This window comes from Pristis pectinata, chromosome 6 (assembly GCF_009764475.1).
Source record: "Pristis pectinata isolate sPriPec2 chromosome 6, sPriPec2.1.pri, whole genome shotgun sequence".
Taxonomy (NCBI): domain Eukaryota; kingdom Metazoa; phylum Chordata; class Chondrichthyes; order Rhinopristiformes; family Pristidae; genus Pristis; species Pristis pectinata.
The window spans coordinates 14,902,930-14,915,959 of record NC_067410.1 but is presented as its reverse complement, the minus strand read 5'-3'; the positions used below and the strand labels follow the sequence as shown (position 1 = coordinate 14,915,959).

General features: G+C 40.9%; 1 protein-coding gene across 1 annotated transcript in view; it reads left to right on the top strand.

Moving 5' to 3' along the window:
- LOC127571640 (interleukin-17 receptor E-like) overlaps nt 1–12,378 on the top strand; it is a 59,495-nt gene extending 47,117 nt beyond the window's left edge. Inside the window, exons 12-16 of the mRNA XM_052018212.1 lie at nt 3,526–3,674; nt 5,608–5,673; nt 7,493–7,544; nt 7,760–7,867; nt 8,783–12,378. Coding sequence (XP_051874172.1) covers nt 3,526–3,674; nt 5,608–5,673; nt 7,493–7,544; nt 7,760–7,867; nt 8,783–9,432 — 1,025 coding nt within the window. The 3' untranslated portion in view covers nt 9,433–12,378. The remainder of the gene's footprint in view (nt 1–3,525; nt 3,675–5,607; nt 5,674–7,492; nt 7,545–7,759; nt 7,868–8,782) is intronic.
- The last annotated feature ends 652 nt before the right edge of the window (nt 12,379–13,030 follow it).

Here is a 13,030-nt window from a genome sequence, read left to right as displayed (position 1 = left end):
AGCCAACATTCACAAAGCAAAGAAAAGCATCATTCCCTATTTTTGGCGAACATTTTAGCATTCAAACAGTTTATTTTCCATATGCAAATCCCAAGAGATATTTACGTCATCCGCCTCTAGAATTCTGAAGTGATTGGTCTTGGCCTAGTTTGAAAAGCAAGTGGCCTACTCCCTACACACTGCACAGGTCGAATTTCAGGATTTGATCTCATTGCCAATAGATCTCTTGACTCTTGGCTGTCACCTTGTTGTATGTAATAATTTGATTGTACCTGGATTCCATTGTCCTGCTTACCAGTCTCAAAACTTTAACATAACATGTAAGAGAACTTAGTCAACCAGCCCATATCATTGTTTATCCTCCATGGGCAACTGTCCTACCCCAAGTGTCTGTCCTCATAGAGTTATATAGCACAGAAACAGGCCCTTCGGCCCAACTCATCTTTGTTGACCAAGGTGCCTATCTGAGCTGGTCCCATTTGCCTGCGTTTGGCTCATATCCCTCTAAACCTTTCCTATTCATGTATCTGTCCAAATGTCTTTTAAATGCTGTAACTGTCAGCAGCAAGAGTCCAGCTTCATGCCCAAGGAGATGAGGATCTCAGCAGTAAGGGATTGAAGGTCCTGGAAACATCTGACTTCTGGGAGAGTTGCTGGCAGCAAAACCTGGGTCTGGAGACTGGTGCGATTCCCTGTAATAATTTATTCATCTCCATCTCTTTACACCCGCTCCAGACAGATCAGTTGCAATGGACAAACTTTCCATCTCCTCAGCCATTGCCGTCACCATTTCTTCAGTCAGTTGCTCATTGAGTTATACAGCAGGGAAACAGGCCCTTCAGCCCAACTTGTCCATGCTGACCAAGCTGCCTACCTAAATTAGTCCCATTTGTCAGCATTTAGCCCAATTTAAAAATCAAATTCTTGTTTTCAAATCTTTGCGAGTCCTTGTCCCTCTGTAATTTCCAGGCATACGACCCTGCACTTCTCCAGTTCTATCCCGCTGTTATAAGACAATTGAACGGTCCCCTGGTACGATAAGATGGACCCTTGACCTCACAATCTATCTCGTCATGACCTTGCACCTTATTGTCTGCCTGCACTGCACTTTCTCTGTAGCTGTGACACTTTACTCTGCAGTCTGTATTGTTTTGCCCTGTACTACCTCAATGCACTGTGTAATGAATTGATCTGTATGAACGGTATGCAAGACAAGTTTTTCACTGTAGCTCGGTACCCATGACATTAATAAACCAATTTACCAATTTTCTGGGCCTTTGATCTTCCCTGAATTCGGTCACTTCACTCAGCCACCGAGGGTCTATGCTTAGAAATATCTCCCAAAATCTCATTGCCTTTCTACCACTCTTTACAGTTATATAGACTCATAGACATATTGACCCTGCAGCCCATTATAACAACCACAGACTGTCTCATGTCATTTTCCAGCACTCAGCCTGTGGCCTTTTATTCCATGGCTTCATTTCAAGTGCTCATCTAAATACCTTTTAAATGTCGTGAGAGTACGTGTCTCCACCAGTTTCTCCAGCAGCATGTTCCAGAGTTCAACTACTCTCTGGATGAAAGAACTCTTCCTCAGATCCCCTCTAAATCTCCAACCAGGGGAAACATCCTCCCCACATCCAATCTGTGTAGCCATGCCAGGTTTTTTTTCAATTAGATCCCCTTTCATTCTTCTAAACTCTGCTGAATACAGGCCCAGTCAATCCAATCTCTTCTCATACCACAGTACATCAAAATCAGTCCGGTGAAATTTAGTTGCACTTCTTCTAAAGCAAGCATATCTTTTCTTAGATAAGGAGATCAAAATTGCACACAATATTCCAGATACGGTTTCACCAAGGCTCTGTATAATTGTAGCATCCTTCCTCTTGTTCTCGAAACCTCTTTCAATGAAGGTCAACATACCATTTATCTTCTTGACTGCTTGCCTCACTTGCATGATTGCTTTCAATAAGGACACCCTCACCCATCGTACATCAACATTTCCCAATCCATCACCATTTAAGTAAATACTGCCTTTCTGTTATTTTTTCCTACCAAAAAGGATAACTTCACATTTATCCACATGTATTTACTAGTTCACTCAACTTATCTAAATCACTGTGATGGTCCTTTGCATCCTCTCACAGCTCATAATCCCCCCAGTTTCATGTTATCAGCAAACTTAAAGATATTTGGTTTCCACATCCAAATCGTGTGTGTGTGTGTATATATATATATATATATATATATATCTTGTGAATAGTTGGGGTGCAAGCACTGATCGCTGCAGTATCCATTAGTCACTATTTGCCACTCTGAAGAAGACACATTTATTCCTACTCTCTATCAACCAGTTTTCAATCCATCTCCAATTTCATGCGCTCCGATTTCAGTCTGCAATTTCATGTGCTTTAATTTTGCATTGTTACTTCTTAGGTGGGACTTTATCAAAGACCTGAAAATCCAAACAGACCATGTCTGTTGGTTCTCCCTTATCCACTATTTGCTTCCTCAATAAATTTCAGTAGTCAAACACTATTTCTCTTTCATAAATCCATGTTGATTTGGTCTAATCTCGTTGACATTTTCTAAGTGCCCCTTTATCACAGTCTAAATAATAGACTCTAGCATTTTCTCTACTATTGATGTTAGGCCAATTGTTCTGTAGTCTCTGTTTTCTCTCTCTTCCACCTTTTTATAAAAAAGGGGGTTCCATTTGCCACCCTCCAATCTTCAGGGACCAATCCATAATCTGTAGAATTTTGGAAAAGAACAACCTTTGTATCTGCTATTTCCATGGCTACCCCCTTTAGTAGTCCGCTATACAAATTATCAGGCCCTGGGAAATTATCAGCTTTGGCCCATTAATTTCTTCAGCAATTTTTTTTATACTGTTAATTTCCTTTAATTCTTCCTAGCATTTCTGGGAAGTCACTTGTATTCCTCTTCCCTAATCTTCCTTTCGATTGAGGGGGGTAATCTTCCTGGGCCTGCTACACTAAAATTGCTGGAATCAAGCTTTAACACAAGGTACGTTTTAAAGCAGCTTGTAGTCTGTCCATGAATAAAATGGCCAAAGTTTCCTAAGATGTGCTTCAAGCAGTTGTGACTGCTTTTTTGAGTCCTCGTGACTTTTATTGGGAGAATATAGACATGAGGACGAGATGATAAGTTCAGAGCCTCTCCTGAGTTAGGTACTGAGAGGCACAATATGAAGAACTGGAGACAATATTTTGTGGATCAGCTTCCTTGGGTTAAGAACATGTTACAGTGATCTTCATCTTTGCAATGGTGCCTCATGAAGTGGGTTTATTGGGGCAGTGAGTGGGACGATTACTCATCCCCATAAATACTGACAATGTTAGAATGGCCCGCACTTGAATTCTTTGGTGAATAAAGAAAATTTACCATAACTTGAGTTGCCTCAACTTAACTTGATTGTAGTACAGTTCACTGCTATTAATTTTTGCCAGCTTCTAAACTGATTAACTAATATTATGGATGTTCCTTCATTTTCAGACACTGATTGGAATGTAACCATGGAGGTAGAATCAAACAAGCTCATGCTTACGTTCGTTTCACATTTCCCAGCATCTTTCAGTGCTGTTCTATGCAAGTCAGTAGGAGATGACTGCAAAAATACAAGCCTGATCTACTGCATAAGTCAGGTTAGAGTTGCACCTTGACCTTTGCCAAGGAGCATTATTCATCAAGCCATCTGTAGTATGAAAGGCCAGGGGTCAGATGACAGAGACAATACTACTGACCCCCATGGTCGGATGATAGCATTGCCTATCAGGTCCGAAGCTATACCACTGTCAATCAAGGGTCCAGCTCCGCCCCACCCATTAAAGAGCACACCTGAGGATTGGCTCATAACCCACCTTTGTTCTTGACCCTGAATCATTGGCTTGCTTCACCTGAGCGGCTCCACCCCGCTACAGCCCTATAAAAGATGGTACGCGTGAGCTCCCGTCCTTTTTTTCCGACTGCTGCTGGGGTCGAGGCCACAGGTGAGAGGGTGCACTTCCACAGGGGTCTAGGAGCGTCCTGAGTAGATTCCCAGTAGCGTAGAGCCGTTGTTTGTCCAGATCCAGGGGGTCCAGACAACGTATTTGTTCGTTCCCTGATAGTTTGTACTAGTTTGTTGTGTGTGTATGAGCGTGTGTGCACTTCACCCCTGTTGCGACTTCCCCCACGTTTCGCGATCACCCTAGTGCGAGTGTGCGAGGGTGCATTTGTTCCTTCACATTCTGTTCCCGCGTCGGTCTTTGTGAATAAAATCCTCCTTTTAAAGCACAAAGACTGTGTGTCCAGATACCTTTTATCTTTAAGATACCAAAAGAACCTTTCTCATAACACCATCAGAGCTAACTTATTTCTAAGTTACTCAGTTTTTAACGAACATTTATTGGACAACAGTTCTGAAAGAGCTGACCTCCATGCAAAAGGCCCAAAGCAGATAAATATCTTTCTGTCATTGCTTCCCTTGACACAGTCAAAAAAAAGACAAGCAGTCGAAGGATCTAGAGCACATCCAGTTTGTCGTGCACAACTGTGATGTCTTGACCATACGCTCTTACCGATATCATCTGAGCCCTTGTTCATTCCTGGGTGAGATGTAGAAAAAAAAGATAAGATACTGATTTACAGAGGAAATCTCTGTGAACAACTGAATTTAGTCCAGGAAATTGGTAATAATGATGAACGTGATAATGTGAACAGATCCAAGATTTCAGTGAACCGTGGTTCAACATTCCCACACAGCCTGTTCCAGAGGTCTAACATTCTGTGGGAAAAGAATGAAGTCTCGAAATCTAACCTCAGTCTATCCTTATGCAACTGGTTGGAACAAACTGCCTGGTCAACACAATTGGTTCCCTCAGTCATCTTATAAAGCTCATTCTAATCACCCCCTACCCTTCTGGTAGAGACCCAGTCTTTCAGTTGATCTTGATAACTAAAATGCTTCAAGCTTTGTATTAATCTAGTTGTCCTCCGCACTTTTTCCAAGAATACCAACATTGGACACATTATTGCAGCTGAGGCCAGAGTGTGTTCTTGTTCAAGGACAAAATAACATGCTTTATCTCACAATCAATTGTCCCGTAAATGCACACCAACAAACTATTAGCCCTTGTTACTGCTTTATGACACGACTCACAAACCCATAAAGATCTGTGCTGTTCTCAATCTTCCTCCACCTCCTTCAATGTTACCTGCTGAAAGCTGTATCTATTCATGACATTATATAATTCTAGCTTGGTGTAGATTAACAGAATACTTTTGATATTTTCCTTATCATGGCCAAAAATCATGTACACTACATGAATAAGAATAAAATTCTTGACGGTAAACCAAGCCTAGATAAATTCCATTCCCCGAATGTGATAATTCTAGTTCACACACCAGATTTGGTTGAGAGACACTGGAAGTTGCATTATGAATGTCTTTGTGATTTAAGCTCAAATTTATTGCGAAGAAGGTTAAAGCTAGCTAGAATTATTTACAATTGATAAAAAGAAGGCATTTAATGCAGTTAGCATCATTTATATTCAGTGTTATGTTGCCCTGTTCTAATGGATCTTCATATGTTCACAGACTGAACTAAGCTCCCAGAAGCTCCTTATGATCTTGCCTGTGGAAAGTCCAGAATTCTGTGTAAGGGTAGGTGAATTGTCAGTTGTCTTATAACACTAGGTGGGTCTGTTAGGGAAAGGTGGTGCTCCTCCTCTCTCCTTCTCCACCTTTTGGGAGAGGCTGGAGGCTGGCAGTGGAGCGGGAGGAAATGGTGGGGATAGCAAGAATATGGACAGGGAAAGAAAGAGGAAAGGGGCTAAAGTGAGGGGGGTGAAGTGGGAGGATGTTGAGTGTTGGGATGAGAGAGTGGGAGGGAAATTGAGGGAGGCACTTAGGGTAAGGATTACAGAGACAGAAAGACCAAGGAGGGATCTACTGAAGAACGGAGGGTGTAGGCGCCATGAACGAAAGGGTAGCTGAGGAAGAGGGTGTGAACAGGATTTTGTGTGTTTGTGTCGAGTTGGGCTTGTAAGTGCTCTGAATGCATCTGTCTGTGCCGAGAGAGAAAGAGAGAATGATAATATGTGTGTGTGTGCGTGTGCATGTGTACAGTGCTTGTATGGTGCGTATGTCCATGTAGAACTATGCACTAAGACTTTGCAACACAGTCTGGTTTCCACTTGTCATTAGACCAAGACCTCACTCTGTCAGGCTTTTGTGGTTGCTGTAGTGCAATGGCCATCCCTGGTAGTAGTAAGTCACACACAGACATCTTCCACTCCTTGGGACTGGGGCCCAAGCAAGTCATCCTTGACACTGAGGGACCACCTAAGAAGAACAAATAAGCCATTAAAGCAGTAAATCATTGCCATTAATCATATGCAGCTTGAACCCACCAACATTGCTAATGGTGACATCTAGCTGAATGTAAGAGAAAGAATTTGAATTTAACTTTATATATATATAGGAGACTTCAGTGGGAGTATTCACTTAATGTTGGAAGCCTTTCCATTGTGGTCTCTAAAGTTGTAACCTGTTCTACTCGAAGGTCACTGTGGTCTAGCAGTCTGCTCAATATAAAATTAAAACATGACTCAAACCCAACCCATCAGTGGTCAATAAAACCCAACCTAACAGTACTGAGCAATTTACTGTGCCCAACCTGACCTGACCCAGGGATATTCACAGAGAATTAGAATAAAGGACATGCTCCGTGGCATATATGTTGCTATTGATTGAGAACAGAGGGCACATAGTAAGACTGAGTAAATCATGCTGATTTGGATAATGCAGTGAGTTGAGCATGTCCGACATAACTCGAGCCCAAATATTCTATATAAGTATATACCTAACCTAATCTGAACCCAACACATGTAGTCAGATCCCAACAGGCCTGGGTCAGGTAGCCAGGATTTCTTCTGAATTACTTACCTGTTTTCCTGCTTCCATTAGTGGAATGGATATTTATGACCTTGAGTCCTTAGTCTATTAAAAATTATACTAATAGTGGCATTAGTGATGAACTTTGGAGTAAAAATTACCAAAGCTCCCGTGCAATATGGCAGATCCAAAACTTAAACTTATATCCAAAACTTAAGAAGCTGCCTAGTTTTCAGTTCATGGAGGGTCAGGTCCTCTTCAGCACGTTCCATTGGATGCAGCTTTTCATGGCAACACAAGCCTTGGACAAAGAGCACCATTGCATGTCTCCAGCAGGAGCTCTGCCATAGTTACAGATGGACATAGCAACATGCTGAACAACACTAGCAATGAAGTTTCCTTTTTGATAAGATTTGAAGGATATATCAATTGTGCTTGTGTCCTTTGAAATGTGAATGCAATATTAGAAAAGATGGATCCTGTTTGAAGAGGAAGGTTATAACATACTCAGAGCAGATTCATTAACCATGCTCCTACACGTTCCTTGTAGAATTCAGTCAACATTTTCTTAAAATCTCTTATCCAGGTGTGGCGTTCTGATGTGAATTTCTCTGGGAAGCAGCTACTTTGTCCACACTGTAAGTCTTTCAAAAATCATCAGAATCTGTTTTTATTTAATTTATTGCATTACAAATGTGAGTCATGAGAATCTTTATTTATATATCTTTAAGCTTCTGTAAATTGAAACTATGGATGATTTCAATTTGATAAGATTGCACATTTCTGTTGGCATGGGACTATTAGATGCTGGCTTCCTATTGGTATAAATGAACACTTTTACTTTTTTTTTCAGATTCCCGACAATGGATGGGGCTGGGTCTCTTGGGCATGCTGATTGTGTTAGTCATTGTGCTGTTGGTTATTTATGTGGTCTGGCAGTTTACAACTAAAGTTGTGTCAGGTAAGATATGGAATGATACAGCACAGAAGGAAGCCATCCAGTCTGTTATGTCTGCGTTGGCTTCTTGAAGAAGCAATTGAATGAATTCCATAGCCCTCATCCTTCCTCATGCTCATTTGAATATCTCCCTTTTGAGCATAAATCCAATTCTGTCTTTATGTTACAATTGAATCTACTTCCACCAACCTTGTCAGGCCATGCATTTTAAAAACCTGATCCTAAATCTCTTCCTGATCCAACCACGTAGATGCCACAGCCAAGAAAGCTCACCAGCACCTCTACTTCCTCAGGAGGCTAAAGAAATTTGGCATGTCCCCTTTGACCCTCACCAATTTTTATCAATGCACCATAGAAAGCATCCTATCTGGATGCATCATGGCTTGGTATGGCAACGATTCTGCCCAGGACCGCAAGAAACTGCAAAGAGTCATGGACACAGCTCAGCACATCACGGAAACCAGCCTCCCCTCCATGAACTCTGTCTATACTTCTCACTGTCTCAGTAAAGCAGCCAACATGATCAAAGACCCCACCCACCCAGAACATTCTCTCTTCGCCCCTCTCCCATCAGGTAGAAGATACAAAAGCCTGAAAATACATACCACCAGGCTCAAGGACAGCTTCTGTCCCGCTGTTATGAGACTATTGAACGGTTCCCTAGTACGACAAGATGGACTCCTGACCTCACAATCTACCTCGTTATGACCTTGCACCTTATTGTCTATCTGCACTGCACTTTCTCTGTAGCTGTGACACTTTACTCTGCAGTCTGTATTGTTTTACCTTGTATTACCTCAATGCACTGTGTAATGAATTGATCTGTACAAACGGGTATGCAAGACAAGTTTTTCACTGTACCTCGGTACAAGTGACAATAATAAACCAATTCCAAGTCCTTCTTTTCTATCCCTGCAGCCCCTCTGTGGAGCAGAACAGTCTTGTTGATGTACTCACCAGACTCTGAGGAACACAAGACTTTGATCTGTGCTTTCGCAGATATCCTGAAGACTGAATTGGACTGCAATGTTATACTCGACCTATGGGATAGTGGTAGTGTGGCGGAAATTGGCATTGTGTCGTGGCTTTACAGCAAGAGGGAACTTGTGGAGACCGAAGGAGGAAAGATAATAATCATTTGGTCAAGGAAAAGCCAGGAAATGTACAAAGAGTGGTACATGTTGGAGCCGGTATCTGGACTCGACCACGATGACCTGCATGACCTTTTCAGCACATCGATGGCTTGCATTTATAATGACATTTTAAGAAACAGAAGAATTAAGGATTACAGTATTATTTACTTTAATGGACTATGTAGCAAAGAAAATATTCCAGAAATTTTTGCCAAGATCCCTAAATACCAAATGCTGAAGGATTTTTCGAGCCTTGTGAGTGAACTGCAGTCTCTCGTTGATCTGCCTTGCAGACTCAAGTTAAGCACAAAGTATTTGGTGTGTAAAATCCTGAAGTCCGAGAAAATGCAAAGGCTGAAAAGAAAGATAGAACAGTCTAGAAAGTTGCAGGAGCAGAGGCATCTCTGCTCTAAGGACCAAGGTTGCTCAGATTGAGAAAAACTTATCAGAAGAACTTCACAGGTAATTGGAAAGAGAGGGAGCAGAGACCTACCTTACATCTCTTGATTGTGCCTTTATTTGATGGTACTCTATTGACACATAGCTAATATGTGCTTTGTAAAGCAACCCACATGGCTGATGCTCAGAATGTGAGGGAGCCTGTCACACATAGAAGAAGCAATTTGATCTATGAATATGTTTCACTTTATCCATTGCTTGAAGTCAGCTTTGCAGAGTCAGCTCACAAGGTGAAAAACAAAATGAGAAGAAAGAAATCCTGATAATGAAAGGAAAAGGAAGATGGAAAGAAATGATGGGGCTGAGAGACACAAACAGCAGCTGAGTGATATAAACCAAGGAGGGAGTGTAGAAGAGACAGAGCGTTTTATCTTGGGCAACTTATTTCAAAGCACTTACTCAGAATATTCCAGCATCAATCCAATCCTCTCAGGGAAACACATACAGTACCTGCAAACAAGCCCAAAATGGCAGCAGAACTTCATCTACCTCATTCCATATGTTGCATTTGAAAAACAATCTGATGTCACGTTGTTACAGTAGCCAGCTGGCTGCTGGGAATTGTCTTCTATTCCATATGAGCTCCCTTTAGCCACAACAGGATATCAAAACTTCACCTCACGGTACTACTTATGTGCGGATGGCAGACTCAGTGAACACTTGAACTATTAGGGTCTGGTAGGATTTATGACTTCCTAACACCACATTCCATGAATACTCCCATGCTGTTGATGTATTAATGCTGACTAGAAGGAGATGCATCCGCTACTTGTGGAGAAACATTTATACTCAATACCTCTGTACTTCACAGAGTCCAAGAACTCTGAATGCACGAAATTGTGGATGAGGACTTCTTACACTGCTTTTTTGTCAGATCTTTTTTTAAAAAGAAAAGCTTTGTTTGTTATTATGTGTTATAAGAATCCAGAATTCTGGATTCTCACTTGTTCAATTGATTCAATGTAATGTTGTGTCAGTAAGGAATAATCAATTTCCTCAAAGTGTTTGGCAAATAGCAAACTAAGTACAGAGTGATAGTTTGAAAACAGACTATAGATACAATATATACCGGGTCCTGTCTGCATGGATCATTTTTTGGTATCTATTTGGATTTATACAGTGTTAAGCCACATGGTTAGCATTTACATCATCTCTCATTCAGTAACTTGTGATGTCTTCTTTTTCCATTTGTACCTTCTGAGCCTTTTCTTCTTTATTTATACCCAGTTTGGCTACATTCTGATATTCACATTCTCTTACACTTATAACAACAGTCCGAGGAGCCACGTCCCTTCCCCACAGGCCAGCAATTCTTCATGATCCAGAGAATGTCATAAACTTGTTAGCTGCTCCACCCCCTTTGATCACTATGGACTGTGGCTATTTTGATCTTTCAATTTAACCCTTTCCTTGTTTAATGCAAACTATTTGACATGTAGACCTAAAGTCATACTAATAAGCATATATTCTTTAATTAAGTATCACTTTTCACAAAATCAATTAACATAAAACACAATCGTGATTTTATCTAGTCATGCTTTAGTCTGGCTCTTACACTTTTCTCCATAGGGCTAGGACAGAAGCCACTTCAGGCTGCATATCACATCCAATCCTCTCCATTATAATAAATTGGAAACATATGTAATTGGATGGGCTATAAACAACTAGACCTTCTGCCTTCTTATGGACATATTGCTCACAAGAACCATCAAGGTTTAACAATAGAAAATCAAAAGTACCAAGCAGTATTATTCAACATTAAAATGCACAGGTTTCAGTTCCTGTTTATCTTCTACTGAGTCTTGTTAATAAGGTCTTATTTTACAGTTTTCCTTTAGTGAAGATATCTGGTCCATTAACAAACCACTTTCTAAAGAAAATATCTTTATAACCAATGTTACTTCATATCAGTGTCATTGTAATCTTTGTGGGTCCACCTTCAGCAAAGGAGGTCTGTTAGAAATTGTGACCACATATGTGCAGAAGAAAATTGTTATTTTTAATAAAACTAAGGGTGGCACTAACTAGAACATAGTATTTGGTATGTAACTAAACAGACTAGACAGTAAAAGGCATTTACGTGTACTGGGGCAAAATTGCACAAAACATTGGTTAGGCTGCACTTGGAGCATTGTGTGCAGTTCTAGTTGCCACACTACAGGAAGGATGTGATTAAGCTGGAGAGGGTGCAGAAAATATTCACAAGATGTTGCCTGCATTGGAGGGCTTGAGTTATCAGGAGAGATTGGATAGGCTGGGTCTGTCTTCCCAGGAGTGAAGGAGGCTAAGAGGTGACATGATGGAGGTATATAACATTATGAGAGGCGTAGGTGGGCAGTGCCTCTTTCCCGTGGTAGGGTGTCTAAAACTAGAGGGCATAGATTTAAGTTGAGATGGAGGAGGTGTAAAGGGGATCTGAGGGGTAAATTTTTCACACAAAGAGTAGTTTGTATCTGGAATGATGTGGTAGAGGCAGGAACATTAACAACAGTGAGGAGGCATCTGGAAAGGTACTTGAATGAGCAAGGACTACAGGGATATGGACTTAATGCAAGCAAGTGGGATTAGTATAGATAGGCACGATGACTGGCATAGCCACAGTGGGCCGAAGCGCCTGTTTCTATGCTCTGCACCTCTATGATTCTATGAATGCAAGGTATGGTAATCTAAAATGGATTTCAAGTAGATATAGATGAGCTAATGGAATGTGCAAATGGTTTCCTTCTGTGCTGAATCATTGTGTGATTTTACAATATTTCTTCTACACCCACTTCCAAAAACAAAAACAAAGTTTCGGCCCTTCCATTTCAATGCTGTGCAATTTGTCTTTAGGGGCTAGGGCACACTGCTACCTCAAGGGCAGATATCATTGAGTCATGGAGAGAAACTGCATAAAACATGCCTTTCAACCCATTTGTTCTGCACTGACCACCAACTGCCAATTTACACTAATCCTATATCAATACGTTTTTTCATTTGCCTCAAATTCTTATCAGCTCCCCCCAGAACCTCCCAACATCCTTGGTGGTAAGTACAACATTACTTTTATGCATCAATTCTTATCAAACCTGGCACTCAGCTAGAAAAGATGAAAATCATTATGTTAGTATCTTGTGCAATCAATGTCAATACTGGACAAAATAAAAGGGATTGGAGAGTTAATATTACCATAGGATTATTGATTACAGCTGCAACTGTCAATTCATCTATGTGTGTTACTGGGCAACTACTTGTAATGAATCTAGTCTGCCATTGTTATTTTAACAAGATTACAAACATTTCATTTTTTGTGAGAAGGTACCGACCAATAGATCGTGCAGATCATCTTCAGTCCCATTCTAATTGTAATCAGAATAGCAAATTTTGCCCTCAACAGACTTATTCAAGCAGGGACAACTAGTTAGAACTCCAACTCTGCAATTTCTGTTGAAAATTGCAATCCATTAAGAATGGCTCACACCCAACTGTCGATAGTTCTCATTTGAAAATCCAAAATCCAAAAACTGCAGGCTCTGGTAATCTGAAATAAAAACAGAAAATGAGGGAAGTACTCTGTGAGTCAGGTTGAAAGAGA